Source organism: Momordica charantia, assembly GCF_013281855.1.
Source record: "Momordica charantia cultivar OHB3-1 chromosome 6 unlocalized genomic scaffold, Mcharantia_2.0 BLBB01000006.1, whole genome shotgun sequence".
In the NCBI taxonomy this organism is placed as follows: Eukaryota; Viridiplantae; Streptophyta; class Magnoliopsida; order Cucurbitales; family Cucurbitaceae; genus Momordica; species Momordica charantia.
Genome location: NW_028275164.1, coordinates 24,722,777 through 24,749,200, shown reverse-complemented (window position 1 = coordinate 24,749,200; position 26,424 = coordinate 24,722,777). Strand labels below are relative to the sequence as shown.

Sequence of the window (26,424 nt, the reverse complement as noted above, 5' to 3'; positions counted from 1 at the left end):
TGATATTTTAAATACTTTATTGATTTTTATGAAAATGTCTATTTATCCCTTATCCATAAGGATATAATTATTTGTATGGATTGATGACATGTCATTGTCAAACAATTGGCCTGACATGCACCTGACTTGCTTCGTCGTTTTCCAATTATTAAATATATGTTATGATATGATAGGTCTGCGTGGAGATAATTGTAAAATAATTTAGGGAACTGAAAAAATAAGAATCTTTAGGGAGAAAAATCATCATCAACATGCCCTTGTTTAGCATCAACCTATCATTTGTTTACGATATTATAAAAGGTATCTTAAAAATGTTTACCACCCACACTCTCTCTCTCTCAGTTTAAATTTCTACTCCTACATCTTTAAATTCATTTTTCAAAAATTATTGGATACATCCACGATTTTAAATATTCGTCGATATTTCCATCAATGTATATCCATGTTTCAATGGATTCGACATTGACATGAGAGATAAATCAACGTTTCTATCATAGTACAAGAAAATCGACAAAATATGAAAAATATCAACAAAATGTCACTAATATATACATAATATTAATATTAATTATTTTTAACTAACTTAGAAATCGAAAAATGTTTATAAAAATTATCTACAAACTCCTCAATATTTATAAAAATTATTACGTGAAAGTTTAGACACCAAAATAGAATTTAAGACAAAATATATTACTACAATAAATAATATTGATTTTATTTCATGATTAGGTTATGAACAATTAATTAGTATTGTTTTAGTTTGAACTAATTTTTTAATTAAAACAAATTGAATTCTCTATGAAAGATGTAAAATAAATACAAATAAATTAAACGTTAATCTGCGAATAATGCAGCTCGTATGATATCAAACCTTTCAATCTTAAAAACATCAATATAAATGTTGCTACGTAAATAAATATATATTTTTTTATATTTAGCATATTGAAAAGAAAAAAGAAAATTTATATTTAAGATAGTAATACATATCCATCACGTGATATGAAGGGTATGGGCAAGTTGTCACACTGCAAAAATCTTGGTCTCCCATCAATTATACAATATCTCTATCACATGATATATGTCTACAAAATATCTGTCCAAATAATTATCATATGGTATTTTTTTCATAACATTTCTATAAGTGACGAGGCTCGTAAGCTGTAACCTTTTCGTGGGTTTTAAAATTAAACTTCGAACGATAAATTCTTTATGAATTTTAGATTCAAACCTTCACAGATTTAAGAACTCCAAACAAGACTTCAAATTCTCGAGAGAGAGTACGTAGATCTACAAATTTTAATCCGCTCACAAAGAGAATTTAATTATCTCTCGCCCATTTATTTTTTTAAAATATAAATAGAGACTTTAGGTTTGGGAAAATATGGCTCACAGATGGGAAGTTCTATTTCAAAACAACTTCAACCGACCATATTGGAAAAACAAAGGTGATTGAAATCTTATAGAAATTAGGGTCTAAAAGTTGTTTTAAGCAATGAGTTAATAACCAACGTTATATTATAAATAGGAAATAAAGATTCAAAATTACATCTCGGTAAGAAATAAATGTGTTAAGCACTAAACTATGCATAGATTGACGAGTTTAAGAATTATTTTTTAAGTAAAAAAATGCGAGCTAGGTTTTGGACTTTACTGATAAGTTCAACTCAAGTTAGCGAATAAATAATAATTCGAAAACGAAATATATTATTCAATGGCTATCAGATTTCTAATGGTTTGAAACAAGAGGGTTATGTTTACAAAAGTTACTTTACGAACTAGTCTAACCATCAAAATTTTTTTCTATCTAGAAATTAATTATTATACTATTTCATATCATCTTTGATTTTTGTCATTGGTAGGTAAAATTTCATTTTCCTTGGGCACTATTTTTGTAATATTGAAATTAATTATGGAGATGACAAACGAAAAGCAAAGCATACTACAATAATTAACATAAAGTAACTTTTATTTCCTTAGATCCATACATTAAACAGATCCCAACTTCTTGTTCTTCATTACATAAATTTGCTAAGAGGTAGCAATAATGGAGGTGCCATTAATCACTAACCCTGCAATGGCATTGCTATATCCACTCGTCATATCATAATACCTACTCCATAGCATAATTCCTCCATAATTTGGAGTAAATTTAGTATATGGAAGAACATCATCAACAAGCACATTGGGAGGAATATATCCTCCTCTCCTTGTAGCTTCTGGCGCCGCAGGTAGTCCTATAAACACTTCTTTGGTATTACTCTCCTTCCATATCGACCAACTGTTCAACATATTCTGTGCACCCGCACCGTAATAACCGTCGTATTGGCATCGAGGATTATCAAAGAATTTCACTGAAATCGAATTGAACAGCCCTGTGAGAGAGACAAAGTAAAGGGTGAGTCTTTGTAGTGCATCGTCTTAATCGACTATATTAAGGATGAATAGACCAGCACTCAATCCAAAAACTTAAGCTGATAGGTTGGGTAAATTTTAATTGATATATTGTATATGCAACATTCTCACAAACCCAAGAAGTGAAAATCATAATAAGTAGAGAGGATATGACAATGCTTCTCTTTATCAAAATTCTTTTACCTGCATCTATGACGGGACCTAGCGTATAGTCAGGGTATTGGCAACTTGGAGATGCGGTAAGAAAGATGTCATCATCGGCATCCTTGAGCGATCTGGCAACGACACCCCAATACCATGACGACCCATATGGGCTGTCGAAATCGATTCCGTCCAAGATGGCATCTCCGAACGGGCGTGAGCTCACCGGCGCGTTGCCTGAGAGGTAGGTATGGAGGAGGTAGGAAGCGAATTGTCTCGGATCGTCGTTCCGAGCGGAGAGAAAGTAGCGGCTTCCGAGGGAGAGGAAGACTTTGACGCCTAGGCTTTGGCAAGCTTTGATCTCAATGCCAATGCTTCGGCAGTTGTATCTAATGTTAGGGTTGCAGTGAGCATGAAGATTTATGCTAATATACTTGAAATTTCCAGTGGCACATGTGGATTTCAGGCTGTCTTCGTAGTAATTGTCACCCCAAGAAATGGCGATTGCAGCTGCATTGGAGGACTTGAATAAGGAATAATTGGTGAAGAAAAGAGCTATTATCACCGAGATTACTTTGTGGTTTGCCATTGTTGCATTTTCTTCCGTGGATGAGGGGAATATTTATAGGTGGTCAGAAGAATCCAAAGACTTAAAATATTTGTGGAAGATAGATCCCTATTTTTGTATTCCTTATTAATTTATTCCTAATTCTCTTAAAATTTTAAAATTAATTACGTAAAAAAAATGTTAACTAATGCTATGGAAGGGAGGAATAAGTTACCACACGCTCAACGAGACCGATTCAATAAATTTAATACATATATGGATATGGATATCTCAACAGATACCCATGCATTATAATCCAAAAAAAGATGGTGCAAAGGACCTACATGCAATTATTTATAGGGATGGTAGCAAATTAATTATGATAGTTGTGTGTATCTTTTATAATGTGTCTCTTAGGGTAGGGCCAGTAATCTTGTCAAAGATACAGACATGAGTACGAAAAAGATAAGACACTTTTTTTTTTTTTTTTTAAATTATAGGGACATATTCAACAAACGGTAAAGGGGTAAAATCCTATTTTGGCATATACTTACGTGAGTAACTATAAAAAAAGACCAATAATTAAGGTGAGCACGAGTTGAATTTATGGCAATAAGACCGTTGGGAGATACTATTGTTGGCAAAAAAAAAACAAATTTTGTTTTCGTCGCTTAGATTTGCTACAATTTTTTTATTTGTTTTTTTAGTACAATATTTGAGGTGAAGATCTAACTTGCAATCTCTTAGTTCGAGATATATGTCAAGTACCGTTGAGTTATCTTCAATTTGACAAAATTTTTCATATTGACATATAATTAAAATCTAAATATGCCAAATAAATTTAGTTTTTGTCGACACAAAACATATTCTTACATCTAAAATTATCAAATAATTGGACATTTATATTAAACAAAAAACTATTCTTATAACTTTTGAGTTTAGACTCAATGGGAATCGGATTCATTGTATTGTAAATTCTAATTAATAATTATCATCACTCACATTGTATTGTCATAATCTCGCTTTTTCTAAGTAATATTAAATTTGATTAAAAAAAATTATTATATTTTATATTAGTTTGCTAGTAAAAGCAAAATGACGTCATATGAATACTATATTCAAATAAAGAGTCATATTGAAAGTTTGGAAATCCTGGTGAAATTTAGTTTGGAAATCCTGGTGAAATTTCTATTAGAATATGCAGTTTTATTTTTCTGTGATTAAAAAATTTTAAAATAGAAGATGTGACGTGATATATATAGTTTGATATTAATTTCTTTCGGTAACTCAAAATACTTGAATATTTTTCCTATTCCTTTCTATTACAGTTATAGTTTATTTTCCCATTATTGAAGAACTTTTAAATAATTTTCTAAAAAAATTCAAAAACATTTTGTTACGAAGAATCGATCTATAGGCATAAACAACACCCCAACACACCGTAAAGAAATATTTTCACGTAAGAATTGAATTATTATAAATTTTAAACAAGACTAAAATAATGTAACACACTAGAACTTATTAGAAGACTAAATAATAATTACATAGACATTTCGAATATAATTTAATAGATAAGACACTAATTACTTTTTTAAGTTTGAAGTTTTGATCTCTCAGCTTTTTTTTAATTATACATCACATTTAAGTTAGACTTTTATTAAATTGTGTTATTTAAAAAAAAAATCAAAATTTATACTATATGTATATATATTTTTTTTCTTGCACATGTTTAATTTTATACCATATTTGAGAAAATTTTCTGTTATTTATGTAATTTACCTCTTTTGTATTTTGTAATATCTATGTAAATATTGCACTAAATTTTCTATTCAGCCAACAGTTTTCTTTCTTTGTTCTTTTTTTTTTAATATTTCCAGTCGACAATTTCGTCACCAACCCAAATCAGGAATAAAATACAGAATATTTTAAAATACTATGGGAGTATTTCAATTTAAAAAAAAAGTATTAAAATATGAAATTAAAAGAAAAAAACTAACGGTTTCTGGTTCAGAATCATGGGAAGAAAACTTCTCATACGTGTCAAATTTTGCAGCAAGTGATGAAATAATTTTAAAATGAAAACTTTTCTTAATTAAATTAACAAACGTGAAACACGTTCTTCAGAGATTTTTTTTTTTTTGAAAAAAAATTTAAGAATAATTAAATTCTAGGGAAAAATCAATTTCTACGATTTGGATAAGATTGTATTAGTTTTAACCCTAAACTTTTTGAATTGCAAACGAAAGCCTAAAGTTAGAAAAATGTTGCAGTATTTATCTAAGTCTTAAACTCGTATAGGTACTGGAATCTTTATTTTAAATTCGAATGTGCAGTAATTTTTACTTTCTAATAAATTTTTATTTGAAGAATTTTACAAAAATTAGTATTTTCATGTTTTAAATAAATTATAAAACATGTGCATCCCACACAAATTTCATAAAACTTTTGAGAAAAATGACATTAAAGTTAGTTATTTGTTGAAATTTATTCAGTAGTCAATTTTGTGCCTTCATAAAACTTAATTGTACTATAAAATTATTTGTGTTCAAAACCTGATTTCATTAGAATTGGTGAGTTTTTGTAGATTTTTACTTTCAGAGTTTTTGTTAAAATTAGTGGGTGAATACCATAAATTGAAAATAAGTTATAAAAATAGCAACATTTATCTAAACTTATGATAATCTGATTGGATGAAATTAGTTGTTTAAGGTTAAAATTGATATACAGGCCTTGCTAAATTTGGATAAAATTGATTTTTCCTTTAAGTCAAAAATAAATTATCACTTTCTAAATTAATTTAGTCCCAGCAAAAAAGTGAGAAATTAATGGTGGGAATAATATTTCACAGGTGTAATTTATTTTTCCATAATAATATCTCTGGCATCAGTCAATATAAAAATTTCATGGAAGAAATAATGTAACTTACAAAATTACAAAAACAATGTTTTTAAAGTAATATCATCAAGAAACAGTAAATTAAATTAAAAAAAATTATAAAACTAAGGCATATATCTAAATTATTAATAAAAATAAAGGTAATTTTTGGTTAAAGTAAAAAATCACATGCATCCCACACCATTTTTTAAGGTGTGGTGTATTGTGATTTGAGGTTGAAGCTGAGGTGGTAAAAATTGCGAATGAAGGAAATCGCGTAGGTGGATTTTTTTTTAATAATGTTAATTTTAAAAGTATTTACGAAAATATGCCCCATCTCAAACTATTTACCAAAATAGTATTTACGATCAGCAGCGCCACGTTAGCTGATCTTCTCTTCAAGAGAGGACCTGCTATTTCCAAAACATTATTTTGGTAAATAGTTTGAGATGGGGCATATTTTCGTAAATACTTTTAAAATTAACATTATTAAAAAAAAAATCCTCGCGGACGTCATTCTTCTTTTCGAAATTTGTTCATGTTTTCACTTTGAACTTTTTATTTATAATATTTTACGTAATAAATTTCCTTTTCCACCAATTTAACAACCCTAGATCCTAGCAGCATGCCCAGCTCTTACTCGAGCTTTTTTTTTTTCAATGTAAAATTCGTGATTCTTGTAAATTAGTCTCACCATGGAGTTCCAAGTCTTCAGACGGACTCAAACTCGGTCCAATGTAAATATTTGATCGGTCCAACCTAATCCAGACCTGATTCAAGCTCGATCCAATGCTAACATTTAACTTGTTCGACCAATCTAGTCCAATCCAATCCATCCATAAATTGGATTGGATATGAATCTTGGTTTTTTAAATTCAATTGATCCATAGATTGTATTTAGATTGGTTTGTTGCATTAGTTAAAAGGTCGGATCGAATAAGATAATCACATAATAATATTATTATGATTATATATATATATATAATGTATTAATTATTAATATATAATTAATTAGTATTTAGGATTATTATTTATTATTTCTTGTTATTCTCCTTCTTTAGATTTTTTAATATTAATGTAGTAATACAATTTATTTATTTAAAGGAAAAACACAAATTCTAAAATTCTAAAATATTTAATGTAGTAATACAATTTATTTATTTAAAAGTAAAAACACAAATTCTAAAATTCTAAAATTTTGTTTGAAAAAATATTTTAGAAATAATTTATTATATGGGCTAATTCAAGCCCAATATCTAAACGATCAATGCCCAAACAATACTTGAGGTCCATAAAAGTTGGACCTGAACTGATCTTGAACATTGTCTTCTTTAGACTGGCTGAGCCAGGTCGGTCTAACGATTGTAATATGTAATTTTCAAAGAATGAAAATAAATCATGGAATTACTTCATGATTCCTGCAAATTATAAGTCAATTTTTAAAAAGTGAAATATATATATTTAAATCCTAATTTTTTAAAAGTAAAAAAATATGCAATTTACAAATGTTAGTTGGAAAAGAAAAAATTAATTGAATGATAAATTGTGGTAAATTATTTTTAGATTTTTTCCCGTCTTCTTTCTCAAGAGAGCCTTATTTATCTTCAATTGGTGATTCATCGACGTGGTCAGTTATTTTGCCAAACTTTAACTCCATATTTAATTATTTTCCCAATCATCATAATGTCTGAAAATTTTGTTGATACATTTTCCCATCATTCAATCATATTATGGAGGCCTGAGGGTATTAAGATACATACGTATCTTTATATTGCTTGTCAGTTAAAGGTGACTGTGTATTTGTGCAGCTGTGTTTCTCCACCTTAATTTGGGCATACTCTTTAAAGTTCTCCATACTATTTTTTTCTCAATTCTGTGCAAATGTAGTCTATTAAGAACCATGTTTATATTATGTGTATATTGGTTTTAAAATGAAAGTTTTTCCAAGAATAAATGTGTGCATTATTTAATTACGTATACCAATGAGTAGCTAGCCTAATTAGACTATCTTGAATAGTGCATAAGTAGCTTATCATTTTAAGAATGTGCTAATATTTTTCAGCATAATGATATGACTTATAGGATAAGATATCTCATCGTAATTCTCAAATTCAGGTACTTTAAATTTTGGTGGAATAACTACACTTGACACGAGGTACAGTTGTGTGGGATCGACATTGTCAAAAATGTCAGTGTTGGATGTTTAATATATGAAAGAAAGTGAGAGAAAACCATTGAGTATACAAATTTAACATCTGGAAATTAAATTTGTGTAATTAAGAAGAATTTGAAACTTATTTTATATTTGTAACAAATTCATTATTTATTTAATAAGTTGTTTTTTGTTTCAATTGTGTTAGGTAACTTTATGTTAAAGCTACATGTTGTTAAAGTTGAAGTTATACTTCAAATGATAATTTTTTCTTCATGTTGTTAAAGTTGAACTTAATTTATGTGGGAGGAGTTTCATGTTTACACAACTATATATAGTTGTGATTTTCTTCATTTTGAGATATCTAATCGTACCACAATTGGATATTCTCCTCCTCCCACAAAAGTTCTCTCTTCTTTTGAGTTGTTCTTCTTGTTTATGTTGAAAGCAATTATCTAACAGTTCTGCCATATCCGAGTAGTTCGAGGTTGCTGTTTTACTGGAGTTAGTCGTTACATCCTGCTGAACGATCGCTGCAGACTGCTAACAACTTGTGCAGAGTGAATAATTGTCTTCGGATCAGCGCTATTGAAGCGTGCCTCGACTATATTTATTAAGTTTGATGTTCATCAAATTGTCAGAACTATATTGTTTGTAGCCAGTTACGTTGTAGTCTGTTTACCAGTGTTATTCAGTTTACATATACATCGTATATTTATCCAACAGTCAGTTCCTTTAATCGCCTTTAATATTTCTTCGTGTATTTTAACTTTTTTACTTCGTGATAACTTCTTTGTAATTTCCTACCAACTTATATCTAGGGTAATTGAGATTGAGGACTGCAACATTGGCGCTTGGTAGTTATTCCCTTTACGATTGGCGTCAACCTAATTTGTAATGTGTGTGTATATATATATATAAAATATCATATACAATAGACAACCACTATGGTCTATAACGCAATTAAATCATGATATGTTGTTAGTTGTGGTCTATACAATAGACAACAATGGTCAATATATAATTCGAGAAGCCCCGTTTGTGGTTAATTTATATATGCATAATTTAATATCAAATTTTAACAAAAATTAATATGGCTATGTTATTGAAAGAAAATTCCAATTGACACAAACTATGCTAACATTAAGAAAAATAAAACTTAGCAAAGTTTTATATTACATAAAGAAATGTAAATTTACAAAATAAAAGTAAGCTACTTAGGATAAGAAGTTAACTAATAATATTATAAATTATGTTGGGTAGGATGTGTTGTTCCACTCATTATGAACTTCGTTGATCTACTTAGTATATGTCTTATACCTAATAAACTAAGGAAAAACACAAACAAAAAAATTGCATCATAATGCTAAACAAAACTGTTACGAATTCGTATTATACCAACTCTTTGAATGAAGTATTCTATTGATCCATCACAATATACCTCGTATATTCATCACACATAACCACACTCAACAAATTCAAGTTGATGAGAACCTTTAAAATAACAAGTATTAAGATGTCAGTAAAATTTAACGAAGGAATATCAACTTTATTAATATAACAAAAAATAAAATATTTACTTTAATAGAAGGTTTCCAAAAAGGAACTTTTTTTTTTCAACAAATCTCATTACATATTTAATTAAATTTATTGCTCTATTTTAAGACATGAAACAAATACACACTAAGAGTCCATTTACTTACCATGAATCATGAATCGTAATCAAAAAATCAAAATGGAATTTTCGTTCCCTTCAATGGTGTTTAACAAATTGTAGAAATGAAATCAAATGGTAGAACCTCGTTCCGGGTGTAATCTCATTGTACTCTCACAACCTCATCAATTTCATTCTCATTCTTTATTCCGTGTGTCTCACATATTTATTAGTATTACTTTACAATTTTTATCCTTTCTCTCTCATTTATTAATTAGATCCATCACTTTTTTAATTAATTGTGTTAGACTTTTATTATTTCTTTTTCATTTATACCAAAAGATATGGAAATTGCTTATTGAGTATGTTTGTACTCATCTTTGTTTTCCTAAATGTTTTTCAGATGAAGGATTGAGTGATTGTTCTGGTAGAAGGTGAAGTTTAGCATATTGACATTGAGTTTGAAAGTCATCTTCCTATTTAGTTAAGTTAGTTTAGAAAAATTCTGTAAAGAAATTGCTTCCGCTGAATAATTTTAGTTCTTAAGGTTTCTTGAAAGTTACGTTTTCGCATTTTGTTAGAATGACCATATTAGAAAATACGGGTTGTTACAGTTGATGGAAAAAAAATATAAAAATATAAAAAAACTAATTAAAAATTATATTTATCTAATCCATAGATAGAGAGAAAGGGTAAAAATGGTACATTAATTATAATATATATGGATCGATCCACAAAATAAGGAATGAAAATGTGATTGATGAGGTTGTAGGAGTGTGATGAGATTACACATTTTTATTGTAATGAGATTACAAAATTTGAGGTGAGTCCCACCCTTCAAAGTTTTCATTGATTACGGGTAAGTAAACGGGACCTTAAATGAAAACTTTAAAGGTGAAATAGAAAAGCAAAGATCTTCGCATAATCCTTATATATATAGATATATATTTATTTATGTACGTGTGCGTATATATTACAGGTTTGAAAATCCACATAAATTTATCGAACCACAGTTATGCTTAATGTATCTAAAAAAAGTTTTAAATACTCAAAATATTAGAAGTGTGAGATCAAACATATCTTAACTTATATAAGGTGATATTTCACCTATACGATCTCAATCAAATCTATATGCGAACGGACGCACTACTTCTTTCAATAGACACCTCGACTCGAACAGTCGCATCAAGTAGAAGTTTGAAAGACAACATTGATACGTATTAAAAAGTTAAATGATAAAATTGATAGGTAAAGATTATCCTCCACAAAATAATAATTAATAAACTATCTAGTCCACTATCGATATATTATAACAAATATGTGCACACCGTAATTATTTAAGACATATATTTTCGATCAAACGATTAGAAGTTTAAATCCTATCCATACACGTAATTAGGAGGGTTCATTTTTACCATGGTGAATTTCTCAAATTTAGACAATGAATTCCCGTCTCTGCCCTAGCTGCAAAACCCTGTACATGTGTTGAACTCAAAAGCATCAAGAGTGAAAGTTGACAAAAAAATAATTTTATCCTTATGTTTATAATATTCTTAAAATTAACTTCACTAGAGAACGAAGGAAATGGAATCAAATTATTAATTATTATATTGTACTAAAAAAGAAAGAATCAAATTATACTAAAACAATGTATTATGAATTTTTCTTTCTTTTGAGAGTATATATTATTAATTTATTATATACATATCCGTGGAAAGAACGCTATGGAGGGCCCACAACAGTCGCGAGAATAAGAAACTGTACCAATCAGAAGCCGCGAGATTTAGAGGGCCCCACACTGAACGGTCTCCATAAAAGTCAGCTCCTTTACCAAATTTCTCCTCTCTCTCTCTCTCCTCTCTCTCTCTCTCTCCCCTCTTCGTCCTCCTCCCGAGCCCTCACGGGTTAGAGATCCAGAAACGAAAATCTAACTGTGAGGGATTTTCTTCAATCTCTGTCTGTCAGGTAATTTTTTCATTCTGTACGTATGGATTATTTTGTTTTGAGTTTCCGCGGATTGATCTGAGGGAGTGATCTTTTGATTTGAGGTGACTTCTAGGTTTTTCTCATGGCGTCAAAGCGGATCTTGAAGGAACTCAAGGATTTGCAGAGGGATCCTCCCACGTCTTGCAGTGCTGGTATTTCGTTTCTCCGTCTCCTTTTGTTGTAGTGATCGAATGGTGTTGATTGGGATCGAATGGTGTGTTTTGATCTGTCGTGCAATTTCGTTTTTTTGCTGTTTGTTAGTCATTTGATTTGTGTAGACAATATGTTTTGAATTGCATGATGACTTGAATTAGGATGCTACTGATTTAGGGTTGTTTCTGTGTGATTTGGATGAGAAGCAGAACTACTTTTGAATTTCTTCATAATTCCTTTGGAATTAACGCATTTCCTTTGAGGCCTCATAGGTAAACTGCCTTTAGGAGAGTTTAATATAAATAAGGTTTTAAACCTCATTTTGGTCCCTAAACGTTCTAAATTTCTATTCAAGTCGTTAAACTTTTATTTTAATTCCATTTTTGTCCTTTAAACCTTCAAATTGACTATTTCAGTCCCTAAACTTTTTTAAAATGACTATTTTGGTCACTGCCCTAATTTTCTTTTTTAAAAAATTGATAACATGGCTTTGAGTATATGTATTGACATTTCATTGTGAACATGTATATATATATATATATAAGCCACATAGGGTTGCTGAGGTGGGTATACGTGCAAATATTATGTGGAAAATAACAGCAATAACCAACATGATTATTTTTTTAAATAAGGTGTTCTAGCAAATGTCCTCAAAAGTTGTGTCATCCCTCGATTGTCAATTACATGTTTTCGTAAATGTAAATAGCTTGTAACTGTATATCAAATGTGTTCAAGTTTTTCCTTCTTGATATGCTCCGGAACCGTCCCAGGCCCTGTAGCTGAAGACATGTTTCACTGGCAAGCAACCATAATGGGACCTCCAGATAGTCCCTATGCTGGTGGTGTCTTCCTTGTCACCATTCACTTCCCTCCAGACTACCCATTTAAGCCTCCCAAGGTATTTCGTTTGTTCTTAAATTTTGATTCGGGTATTTTCTCTGCACTCTGATTCTCCTGCAGTCCTGCTCTTGTCAATTATTTGCATTCCAAGTGTATTTTGTCTTGATTTTAGCATCGAGCCTTTAGATCTCCCTATATATGCCAACCAAGGACCGATACTTATCTAATAAGATTGCATGTACGAACATTTGTATTGCCAACTTGTGTCTTAAGATGAATTGATGGGAGGCTGTAGACCTATTTATATAGTCTGGTTGTCTGGTTGGGACTTCATGCTATTTAGCTGAGACCTCAGACATGGCCTATGATCCATATAATGCTTCTCATTTTGAATCCTTTAAACACCTATAGAACTGTTTTCTGAATATACAATAACTATTATATATTCTTTCATCTCATATAACTAATGAATATGAATTTTTAGGTAGCATTCAGAACAAAGGTATTCCACCCAAATATAAACAGCAATGGAAGCATTTGCCTTGACATATTGAAAGAGCAGTGGAGCCCTGCCCTAACCATTTCTAAGGTTTGGTCCCCAAAAGCCATGAATTTCATTGAAGATCATAACAAATTATCATCTTGCATCACTTTTAACTTGTCACTTAATAACATTGCCTGCCTATATCCACGACATTCATTTTAAAATTCTCAATGTAATTGTACAGTACAACCAAATTGCTCGCATGAAAGTGAGCATGATTAATTATTATCTTATTGTCATGATCATTTTAATCAGATATGCCGTTGTAGTTCACTTGCATCTCCCAGGATCAATAGAAAGTTGGTAATTATAGTTACTTGTACACTAAAATGTTTATCATTAAATTACAAGGAATTTGGTCCATGAACTTCCGGGGTTGTGTCTACAATCTAATAAGTCCCTTAAATTTAAGATGTGTTTAATAAGATGTGTTTAATAGGTTTCTAAACTTTCTATTTTGTGTCAGATTGGTTTCTTAACTTTAAAAGTGTTTATTAGTCTCTAACCTTTTAATTTTGTGATTTATTTTATTTTTTTTGTTTTTTTTTATTTAGGGACCTTTAATGAATTTCCTCTCTCAATTTGTTAATCTTTCAATTTTGTGTCTAACAAATTCTTGAATTTTTTAAAATGTCTAATAGACAACAAAGTTTGAAGACTAAATTTGTAATTTAACCAAGGTTTATTTTAAGCATGTTCCTTTGATGAAGTTCTGTGCTCTCTATTCATCAATTAAATTTAGATCCCTGCTTCAGATTTAACTTAAATTTGGTCAAGTTCAACTTTGTAAGTTGATTGCATTGTCCTGTAATTTAGATTGATGAATCTTTGGCTGTAAGTTTCTGTTGAATAACTTTTATTCATTTGTTTAGGTGTTGCTTTCAATCTGTTCTTTGTTGACGGATCCTAATCCCGATGACCCGTTGGTGCCGGAGATTGCTCACATGTACAAGACAGACAGGAACAAGTATGAAACAACTGCAAGGAGCTGGACCCAGAAGTATGCCATGGGGTAAATGATATCTCTCTAACTTGTAAGTTGGGAGTCTATTGTCATTTTATATATGTCTCTGGCAATTTGTATGCAATTGTAATTCTGTTTCAATCCCTCTGAAAAAAGATGCACCAAATATTTGGCGCAACAATAGCTTTGCGAAAGAAGGTAAAAGCATGTTTTTTCCCTTGTTGTTCTGCATGGATAATGTAAGCTCTTTCTAGGATGATATATGAATGTAATCATTCTGAAGTCCTTGAACATCTCTCTCTTGTTTTTGGGTTTCGTAGAATGGCTGCAACCCAACCCCGGTATGATAAGTTTCTAGAAAAACTTTGGATTAGTTTGCCCATCCCGGAGGCAATTGTTTATTTTATTATTATTATTTTTGAGTGAAATAACTCGTTGGTACTTAATTTTGAGTTTAGTTTTCACTTTTCATTTAGTCCCTAAATTTTGAAATGGAAACTATTTCATTGATATATGAAATAGGAATATAAAAGGGCTCATGAATGGGCTACAAAAAAGGCTCTCCAATTAGACATAAGAGAGGCGAAACTATAGTGGTGGAAGAGAGAGGAGCATTTACACAATATAACTGTTTAAACTATAGAATTATATAAGAGATGAAGTGAGTGCTCCCTATCTTGGAAAATTTGTTGGTTTCTTTCCATCCAAACTGTCCAAACCAATGCTTAAACAAAATGAAGCTTTTGCCATAAGCTAGAGCCCAAGTCACGAAAGATAATTTTTTTTTGATACGAAACAATACTTTCATTGAGAATAATGAAAAAGATGCAAGAACTACAAAAAAGGACCATCTGAAGGGCATACAAAAAGCAGTCCAGAAAGAGGAAGCCCCCTGAAGAAAAGGACGGACTCCAATCCAAAAGAATAAGGCCTAGCGTATAATTACAGAAGGGCTTAGAAACCGAGCCCCATAATGAAGTATTAAATCTAACTAAATCCCAGACATAGTCCACAGACTTTTCCACCCCCCTAAACATTCTATGATTCCTTTCCAGCCAAATACCCTGTAATATAGCTAGAAAGCAAGTCTGCCACAAAAAGCTACCCCTATCACGAAAAGGGGGTATAAAAGCACCTCCTCCATCATAGCCTTACAATCCCCAGCACGGACCTAGGATATCCCAAAACACATAATGAAACGATGCCAGAGATCTTGAGCAAACTTACAAGTCCACAACAAGTGATTAAGGTCTTCCGATGCACTCTTGCAGATAACGCACCATTGCAAACCCAAACAAAAGACAGACCTCCTCTGGATACGATCCAAGGTATTGACTTTCCCAAGAAGGACTTGCCACTCAAAGAACTTGATCTTCTTAGGAACTTTAATCTTCCAAAGAGAGGAGAACCAAGGGGTCGAAGGGGAAGAAGAATAGGAAGGGGAACTCAAGATATGGTAATAAGAACTACAATATTTACCTTTCGACGGGCTGGGGGTCCAAAGCCTCACATCCTCCCTCCCAGGAATAACAGACACGTCGAGCACCAGAGTAAGCAAAGCAGACACCTCTCAGGTTTCTCGGTCCGTTAAAGCACGAGTAAATCCCAAAGAAATAGAAGGAACCTCTCCCCGAGGATTCAAAACCTCGGCCATCGAATGAAACCTCTTTCCAGAAAGATGATAAAGCCGAGGGAACGCAATACAAATCGGTTTATCTCCTACCCAAGCATCCTCCCAAAAGTAAGTATTACGACCCTCCCCCACCATAGACTGGATAGAATGAGAAAAAACAGGGAAACCCAGAGCGATAGCCTTCCAAGTATTAGAATTTCTCACCTTAGATCCACCTGTCGAAACCTAATCAAACGGATGCGGACCATATTTACTCACAATAATCATTTGCCATAAGACGTTAGATTCATGAAGGAAATACCATAACCATTTAGCCAAGAAAGCCTCGTTCCTAAGCCTTAAGTTCCCAATACCCAAACCTCCCACGTCAGTTTTGAGTTTATATTTCAGTTGGTTTTTAGATCTCAAAATGTTACACTTTTGGTCATAATTCTTGAGTTGTTTTCATTTTCACTAATGTCTCACTTCTGGTATTTGACATAACAGAACTGGTAACAAAATGTTAATGACTAATGAGTGTATTTAATATTAATTTATATTTATATTAGGGTAAAATATCTTTTCTGCCATTTGGGTTTGGGTAGTATTTCTAATAGCTCCATAGGTTTTAAAATCGTACACTTTTGTCCCGACTGTTTGGCGTTAGGTTTTTGTTAGTTAACTTAACAGAAAAATTTATTAATAAAAAATAGTTGGCCTGATAGTATTTAAACCAAAAGTAATTAGAAAGAAAATAATAAAACTCTCATCCTTCCCCTTCCCCTTCCCCTTCAACTTTAGAGCATATTGTCGTTGCTGTCCAACATTGCCCACTGCTTGCCATCGTTGCTCGATGTCACCCACTGCTTGCAGCTCAATCAAATAAAACAATATAAAAAATGAAGAAGTAGGAACTTTTATTTCAGATCAATGGATGGAGCGAGAGAGCGTCGGGTGTGGGCAGCGACGGGTTAGGATTCAGGTGATCAAGCAAGAGGAAAAAAAATTTCGGGAGTCAAAGGTCGAGCGAGGGCAAGTGGCACCAACTATTTTTATTATTACATACGTCATGTCATTTTTCTATTAACTTGGCTAACGAAGACCTAAATTTAGGGACCAAAATGAGGTATTTTCCATTGAAGGGTATCAAAGACCAAAAAAGGTATTTTACCCTTTTTATGGTTTATATTGATAAGAATGTTTACTTTTACAATATTTCAATAGGAAATGTGGCAGGAAAAAAATAAAAAATCATAGTCAGCATTTCGTTTAGATGATTAGCTTTAGAGATTTGTTTTATTCTTTTTTCTATAACATCACGCATCGAAGTATTATAATCATAAATATTTTTACCGTGTTACATAAATAAATATTAAACGTGCAAGTCAACGTCTAGGTTAGAATTAAGGTAACTAATGGTTTTGCTATGTTAAGAGACCAAGAGTGAGAATTAGTGTATTTTGAAACTTAGGGGACTAAATGGAAATCAAACTTAAAACTCATAGGTAAAAGTATAACATTTTGAAACGATGAAATGGAAATTAAATTCAAAACTAAAGGGTTTTTTTTTTCTCTTTAAATGAAAGAAGTAACAAGAAGAATATGTTTGACTACTAGTTTTAATTTATTATTCCAAAAATTATGATATTTAAAAAATTAAAGTTTCACTTCAAAATATTATTTGACAAATTTTAAATTACAGTTTTCTTTTGTTTTGTATTTATTATGCATTTCAAAATTTAATTTATAAATTGATACTTATATCTAATGAGGAATGAAACCTTATTAAAAATTTGTTTAATAACGTTCTCGTTTTTTATTGTTCGTTTATTATTTTTTAATAAAGAAAAATATAATCGTATTTGGTAAGTATTTAATATTCTTTCTCTTTTTTCATAATTTTGTTGGAAAAGTAAACAAAGTGTATTCGTCATTCTTTGGATAAGTGGTTATTGATTTTATTTTTCTTTTCTTTTCTTTCTTTTCTTGCAACTACTTGCAAGTTAAGAAATCAACTTATCTTGGCTTTAATAATATTTTGATTTTTTTTTCCTATGAAATGATTTACCTACCTGCAATTGAGAAAGTTTGAAAGAAAAAAAATTATCTTATTATGCAAAATTCGTGAAATGTTTTTAAAGTATTTATCTCTTTTTTTAATACAACAAATTGGGTGTTTCACTTCGGACCTCAATAGAATGAGTAGATATCAATTATTGCTAAATTATAAAATTTGAAAGCTTTCAAATCATTATTATTTGATGTAATAAGAAACCACATAATTCACTCGTTAATTGGAGCATAATTCAATCTTATATGATATGACCATCTATAGAAAGATTCTTACACTCTACCTTTGTTATATATTCGATAGTATTATACTGATATCATAAAATGGAATACGATTCACTTTCGACAACGCTTTGGTGTTGAAATTGTAGACATGTAAGACTTAAAATTTCATGCTAAAGAGCATGGATGAAGGTTCAAGTATACAACATGAGTCACATAATTTTTTTAGGGCTACATGCCAAGAAATTTAGTAACAATCAAGATAATTTAACTAATAAAATTATATATTTAGAAATATTTCAAACTATTTGAAATTAAACTGGTAAAGCGTATCAACATTTGCTTAATTTTTCAATTTCATCGAATTAAATCTTATGGTTAGATAAGTACGCAACCTTTACCTTAAATCTATACTTTTTTTTTCTTGTTAGTCTTTTCATTGAGATAAAATTTTATAAATAAAAATAATCAGTTTTTTTTAAGCATAAAAAACCAAAAAAAAATATTTTAAAAATTTAGAAACTAAAATAAAAAGTAAAAAAGATAGAGATTAAAATAAAGAGACTAAAATAAAACAAATCAAATGTCTCAGAAAAGTAAGTTGGAGATATATATTAATTAGTCTTGATCTACCTTAAACAACGTTACCAAAAACCATAGTCATATGAAAAAAAGTAGCAATTAAATTTATTTTTTAGCGTAAAGAAAATAATCTCGTAATAAATAAAGTAATGTAATATTTAAAAACTCTATATACTCAAAAATGTTTTCGAACTCAAAAAATAAAAATTTAAAATTAAACAACTTTGTTTCTCAAAAAATATAAAAATTAAAAAAAGAAAAAAAACATAAACGGCTTTGACGTGGAGGTGGAGCGTGTGAGCGTACTTTCAAATTTCAACTTTGAGGGGCAAAAAGGGAAAATCGAGAAAGACAGAGCGTTATAAAGACCAGATCAGGGAAAGTGGACTGTTTCAATTGGGGTTTGTGGAGGACCGTTGGAGCTTGCGATGCAAGAAAACCAAAAAACATGGCGATGAGATTTTGGGTTTCCGTTTCGTCTCGCCCTTTCTTTCCCAATCTCATCCATTTTCTTTCTCCCACGGGGACATGTCGAGAAGATTATTGAAATTCTCGTCGTGTAAAATGGGAGATCGTATCAACTCTTCCACTCCTCATCGATTACCAGCGTCCGCCTCTTACGATCTTCTGTTTGAAGGTACCTTTTCCCAATCGCTCTTATTTGTTGCGTTTCTTGATACGTATTGGTGTGCATTTCCTCGATTCTCTATCTGTGTTAGTGATTTTATAAGAAGTTCGAACGGGGGATGTAGAGAATATTTGAAGGCATCGTGACTTTGTTGATGGATTTATGTGTAATTCGGTAGGGTGTATGCATCCGAAACTTGTTGGTGGGGTTTATTTGGTAGTTTCTCTGAATCGATTCTTTGTCCTTTTATTTCGAGTCGACTTTCTTTCAAACGATCTCATGATCGGATAGTACTGTGTATCAGTCTATTTTTGGTATCTTTAAGATCCTCAGGCACGGAAACCTCTTTGTTGATGTGTCTTCTCACCAAAGCTTTTGGTAATTTCAAATTTAGGAGTTGACTATCTTGTTCCGAATTTGGTTGATTGTTTTGGTCATGCATGGTCAAATTTTGGGCAACAGTGCTATTTCTTTATACCTGCCAATTGTGATTATCAATTGATTGTATAATGTGAATCTGTTAGTATAGTTGTTCATCCTCTAAAGTCCCGAGTGTACGAGAATTTTGCTTATATTATGCGAGGACATGGGATTTTTGTTTTTGTGGTCCCTTACACGTTTTAACTTCAGATTTTATCACAGTTTTGGGAAATTGGTAGGAATCATGGATGGATGAATGTTTCTCTTATTGCTCGCTAGTTTCACTTATAGATGGTTGGTTGTTCTAACTTAAACTTCTAGTCTACTACTTAGTAGATTTTTATACCTTAGAAGAAAGCAATATTAATGTCCTTTCATTATGACCATAGTTTCAAGGGCTGATTTTTTTCTAACGGGATATTATTATTTACAATAACAAGCTATAATTTTCTTCTCCTCATACTATAACTCTTGTTTACTTTGATGGTTGGATTATATGAAGTCTAGGATTTGAAACTATTGACCTGTTTGCTTGTTGATCATGCTCATTTGTTTCACTAAAGCAATCAAGAAATAGGATTAAGAGGATTGATTTGAATCATTGGTGGGATGGTTAAGACAAATTATGCATTAGTCAGTGGAAGAAAAAGCATTAAACTCTTTTCAATTTATCCTATTTCTTTGCTTTAAGTTTCAAGGGTTGCTTTTTTCGAGTGGGATATTATCTTCAACAAGCGATAATTTTCTTATCCTCCTGCTATAACTCTTATTTAATTTGATGGTTGAGTTATATGTAGTTGAGGATTTGAAACTATTGACCCATTAGCTTGTTGATTATGCTCCTTTGTTTCATTCAAGAAATCATGAAATAGGATTTAGATGATCGATTTGGAATCATTGTTGGGATGGTTACGACAAATTATGCATTTTTTGGAGGGAAAAAACATTAAACTCTTTTCAAATTTTCCTATTTCTTTGTTTTTAAGTTTCGAGGGTTGCCTTTTTCGAGTGGGATATTATCTACAACTAACAATAATTTTATTTTCCTCCTACTATAACTCTTATTTATTTTGATGGTTGGGTTATATGTAGTTGAGGATTTGAAACTATTGACCCATTAGCTTTTTGATTATGCTCCTTTGTTTCATTAAAGAAATCATGAAATAGGATTTAAACGATTGATTTGGAATCATTGTTGGGATGCTTACGACAAATTATGCATTTTTCGAAGGAAAAAAACATTAAACTCTTTTCAATTTTTCCTATTTCTTTGCTTTAAGTTTCAAGGGTTGCTTTTTTCTAGTGTGAAATTATCTACCACAAGTGATAGTTTTCTTAACCTCCTACTATAACTCTTATTTATTTTGATGGTTGAGTTATATGTAGTTGAAGATTTGAAACTATTGACCCATTAGATTGTTGATTATGCTCCTTTGTTTCATTAAAGCAATCATGAAATAGGATTTAGAGGATCGATTTGGAATCTTTGGTTGGACGGTTGAGACAAATATGCATTTGTTGGAGGATAAAAAACATTAAACTCTTTTCAATTTACCCTATTTCTTTTCTTTAAGTTTCAAGGGTTGCGTTTTTCGAGTGGATATTATCTACAACAAGCGATAATTTTCTTATCCTCCTACTATAACTCTTATTTATTTTGATGGTTGGGTTATATGTAGTTGAGGATTTGAAACTATTGGCCCATTAGCTTGTTGATTATGCTCCTTTGTTTCATTAAAGCAATCGTGAAATAGGATTTAGAGGATCGATTTGGAATCATTGGTCGGATGGTTAAGCAAATTATGCATTTGTTGGAGGAAAAAAAGCATTGAGCTCTTTTCAATTTATCCTATTTCTTTACTTTATGTTTCAAGGGTTGCTTTTTTCGAGTGGGATATTATCCACAACAAGCGATAATTTTCTTATCCTACTACTATAACTCTTATTTATTTTGATGGTTGGGTTATATGTAGTCGAGGATTTGAAACTATTGGCCCATTAGCTTGTTGATTATGCTCCTTTCAGTTTATCCTATTTCTCTGCTTTAAGTTTAAATGGTTGCTATTTTCAAGTGGGATATTATCTACAACAAGTGATAATTTCTTTATCCTGTTACTATAACTCTTATTTATTTTGATGGTTGAGTTATATGTAGTTGAAGATTTGAAACTATTGACCCATTAGCTTGTTGTGATTATGTTCCTTTGTTTCATTAAAGCAATCATGAAATAGGATGTAGAGGATCGATTTGTAATAATTGGTTTGATGGTTAAGACAAATTATGCATTTGTTGTAGGGAAAAAAGCATTAAACTCTTTTCAATTTATCCAATTTCTTTGCTTTAAGTTTCAAAGGTTGCCTTTTTCGAGTGGGATATTATCTACAACCAGCGATAATTTTCTTATTCTCCTACTATAACTCTTATTTATTTTGATGGTTGAGTTATATGTAGTTGAAGATTTGAAACTATTGACCCATTAGCTTGTTGATTGCATGCCCTTGTTTCATTAAAGTATTAATGAAATAGGATTTAGAGGATCGATTTGGAATCATTGGTTGGATGGTTAAGACAAATTATGCATTTGTTGGCGGAAAAAAAGCATTAAACTCTTTTCAATTTATCCTATTTCTTTGCTTAAGTTTCGAAGGTTGCTTTTTTCGAGTGGGATATTATCTACAACAAGCTATAATTTTCTTATCCTCCTACTAAAACTCTTATTTATTTTGATGGTTGAGTTATATGTAGTTGAGGATTTGAAACTATTGACCCATTAGCTTGTTGATTATGCTCCTTTGTTTCATTAAAGCAATCATGAAATAGGATTTAGAGGATCGATTTGGAATCATTGGTCGAATGGTTAAGACAAATTATGCATTTGTTGGAGGAAAAAAAGCATTAAACTCTTTTCAATTTATCCTATTTCTTTGCTTTAAGTTTAAGGGTTGCTTTTTTCGAGTGGGCGATAATTTTCTTATTCTCCTACTATAACTCTTATTTATTTTGATGGTTGAGTTATATGTAGTTGAAGATTTGAAACTATTGACCCATTAGCTTGTTGATTGCATGCCCTTGTTTCATTAAAGTAATAATGAAATAGGATTTAGAGGATCGATTTGGAATCATTGGTTGGATGGTTAAGACAAATTATGCATTTGTTGGCGGAAAAAAAGCATTAAACTCTTTTCAATTTATCCTATTTCTTTGCTTTAAGTTTCGAAGGTTGCTTTTTTCGAGTGGGATATTATCTACAACAAGCTATAATTTTCTTATCCTCCTACTAAAACTCTTATTTATTTTGATGGTTGAGTTATATGTAGTTGAGGATTTGAAACTATTGACCCATTAGCTTGTTGATTATGCTCCTTTGTTTCATTAAAGCAATCATGAAATAGGATTTAGAGGATCGATTTGGAATCATTGGTCGAATGGTTAAGACAAATTATGCATTTGTTGGAGGAAAAAAAGAATTAAACTCTTTTCAATTTATCCTATTTCTTTGCTTTAAGTTTAAGGGTTGCTTTTTTCGAGTGGGCGATAATTTTCTTATTCTCCTACTATAACTCTTATTTATTTTGATGGTTGAGTTATATGTAGTTGAAGATTTGAAACTATTGACCCATTAGCTTGTTGTGATTATGTTCCTTTGTTTCATTAAAGCAATCATGAAATAGGATGTAGAGGATCGATTTGTAATCATTGATTTGATGGTTAAGACAAATTATGCATTTGTTGTAGGGAAAAAAGCATTAAACTCTTTTCAATTTATCCAATTTCTTTGCTTTAAGTTTCAAAGGTTGCCTTTTTTGAGTGGGATATTATCTACAACAAGCGATAATTTTCTTATTCTCCTACTATAACTCTTATTTATTTTGATGGTTGAGTTATATGTAGTTGAAGATTTGAAACTATTGACCCATTAGCTTGTTGATTGCATGCCTTTGTTTCATTAAAGTAATAATGAAATAGGATTTAGAGGATCAATTTGGAATCATTGGTTGGATGGTTAAGACAAATTATGCATTTGTTGGCGGAAAGAAAACATTAAACTCTTTTCAATTTATCCTATTTCTTTGCTTTAAGTTTCGACGGTTGCTTTTTTCGAGTGGGATATTATCTACAACAAGCTATAATTTTCTTATCCTCCTACTAAAAGTCTTATTTATTTTGATGGTTGAGTTATATGTAGTTGAGGATTTGAAACTATTGACCCATTAGCTTGTTGATTATGCTCCTTTGTTTCATTAAAGCAATCATGAAATAGGATTTAGAGGATCGATTTGGAATCATTGGTCGAATGGTTAAGACAAATTATGCATTTGTTGGAGGAAAAAAAGCATTAAACTCTTTTCAATTTATCCTATTTCTTTGCTTTAAGTTTAAGGGTTGCTATTTTCGAGTGGGCGATAATTTTCTTATTCTCCTGCTATAACTCTTATTTATTTTGATGGTTGAGTTATATGTAATTGAGGATTTGAAACTATTGACCCATTAGCTTGTTGATTGCATGTCTTTGTTTCATTAAAGTAATCATGAAATAGGATTTAGAGGATCGATTTGGAATCATTGGTTGGTTGGTTAAGACAAATTATGCATTTGTTGGAGGAAAAAAAACATTAAACTCTTTTCAATTTATCCTATTTCTTTACTTTAAGTTTCAAGGGTTGCTTTTTTCGAGTGGGATATTATCTACAACAAGCGATAATTTTCTTAACCTCCTACTATAACTCTTATTTATTTTGATGGTTTGGTTATATGTAGTTGAGGATTTGTAACTATTGACCCATTAACTTTTTGATTATAATCTTTTGTTTCATTAAAGCAATCATGAAATAGGATTTAGAGGATTGATTTGGAATCATTGGTTAAATTCTTTTCAATTTATCCTATTTCTTTGCTTTAATTTTCATAGGTTGCTTTTTTGAGTGGGATATTATCTACAACAAGTGATATACTTTGATGGATCCTCCTACAATAACTCTTGTTTACTTTGATTGTGGGGTTATATGTAGTTGAGGATTTGAAACTATCAACAAGTTAGCTTGTTGATTATATGCTACTTTGTTTCATTAAAGCAATTATAAAATAGGATTAAGAGGATAGATTTGGAATCATTTGTGGGATGCTTAAGACAAACTATGCATATGTCGGAGAAAAAAAAATCATTAAACTCTTTTCAATTTACGCTATTTCTTTACTTTTAAGTTTCAAATGTTGCTTTTTTCTAGTGGGATATTATCTACAACTAGCGATAATTTTCTTTTCCTCATACTATATCTGTTATTTACTTTGATGGTTGGGGTATATGTAGTTGAGGATTTGAAACTATTGACTGGTTAGCTTGTTTATTATGCTTCTTTGTTTCATTAGTGCAATCATGAAATAGGATTGTTATTTCAAAATTTGATTCTTCAATGGATTGGTTGTTCATTTTGAAGTTTGGAACCATTTCTTGGGGATTTTTTTGAGATGTTGTGCATTTATTTGTGAATATTTTTTCGCAACTGGCTGCTCATATATTTCGTTTTTCTGTCATGGATGGTTGATTCTGAGTATTGTTGAAGTTAGTCTTCATATTGTCTGCCATGATCAATTGATCATATAATACAAGGACAACTTGTAAAGTTGGTTGCATGCTTTTGAAATGATTTGCATTTATTAGATATTTGAAAGTGTGGATTAGGAATTATTTCTTTTCGTTTGAAAGTTAGCGTTAAAATTTTCTGTTTCTTCTCGTTTCCACCTATCTACTCTGTTTTGCTTTGTTTTTTCTTTTTTCATTTGGTTATTACAGACTTTATTAAGGGTAGCAAGTTTTCTTCTTTTATTTTTAGTTGTGTTTCTCCATTTTTTTCCTCTCTTTTTTCGCCTCAACTTGTTTTCCAAATTTTTCTTTGTTTATTTATTATTTTTTAGTGATAATGATTCTGAAAGGTTAGATGTACTAATGTACATCAATGGACTATTGAGATATTTCTTTTTGTTGTTAGAATTTTTAAGTTTGTTTTGTACTATTATAATATAAATTTCAAAATTTTTTATGATTCCTTATTTAAAATGAGGCATATGCCTCATACTGCCTCGAGGCTCACGCCTCGCGTCTCGCTGAGAAAAAGCCTTGAAGCCGCTTTAAGACTTTTAAAACATTGGTTTTACTACTTCTGGATATGAAATTGTTTTTAGGTTGTTTTTCACATGTTATTGGATTTGATATATAATATAAATTTTTAAATCAGATGGACTTGAAAATTACTGCTCTGGTCGTTGGAGATGATAGTTCTGTGGGGATTTTAATATTTTTACTTTTAGATGGTTGAATAGTTGGTCGTAGATCTTACATGACTATTTTTTGTGAATCTTCTTATTTACGAGATGATTGGTTGTATTGATATAAACTCTTTGATTGTTGCTTAATTTCTCTGTTGACTCTTTGATGAATTGGACACGAGTGAGGATTTGGAACAATCACTTGGGTTCTTCTTGTTTTGAATTAATCATATATCTATTTTTAAAATCCAAATGGATGTTTTTTATCCTAGTGGCACGCTATTTAAATCATGTGGTCACTTCTTTATCCTCCTATAATTAGTATGTAACTCTGTGATGATTTAGTTATATGGTGCTG

At 30.8% G+C, this 26,424-nt stretch overlaps 2 protein-coding genes across 2 annotated transcripts; one reads left to right on the top strand and one right to left on the bottom strand.

Moving 5' to 3' along the window:
- Nucleotides 1-1,948: 1,948 nt before the first annotated feature.
- On the bottom strand, nucleotides 1,949-3,164 carry LOC111023937 (acidic endochitinase). Its single transcript, XM_022301457.2, has 2 exons — nucleotides 2,596-3,164; nucleotides 1,949-2,372 (listed from the first exon to the last, which is right to left on the bottom strand). The coding sequence occupies exons 1-2, from the start codon at nucleotides 3,140-3,142 to the stop codon at nucleotides 2,029-2,031; spliced, it is 891 nt and encodes a 296-aa protein (XP_022157149.1). The 5' UTR covers nucleotides 3,143-3,164; the 3' UTR covers nucleotides 1,949-2,028.
- Nucleotides 3,165-11,587: 8,423 nt separating this feature from the next.
- Nucleotides 11,588-14,560, top strand: LOC111023950 (ubiquitin-conjugating enzyme E2 10). Its single transcript, XM_022301478.2, has 5 exons — nucleotides 11,588-11,745; nucleotides 11,840-11,918; nucleotides 12,690-12,817; nucleotides 13,244-13,348; nucleotides 14,176-14,560. The coding sequence occupies exons 2-5, from the start codon at nucleotides 11,849-11,851 to the stop codon at nucleotides 14,317-14,319; spliced, it is 447 nt and encodes a 148-aa protein (XP_022157170.1). The 5' UTR covers nucleotides 11,588-11,745; nucleotides 11,840-11,848; the 3' UTR covers nucleotides 14,320-14,560.
- Nucleotides 14,561-26,424: the final 11,864 nt, after the last annotated feature.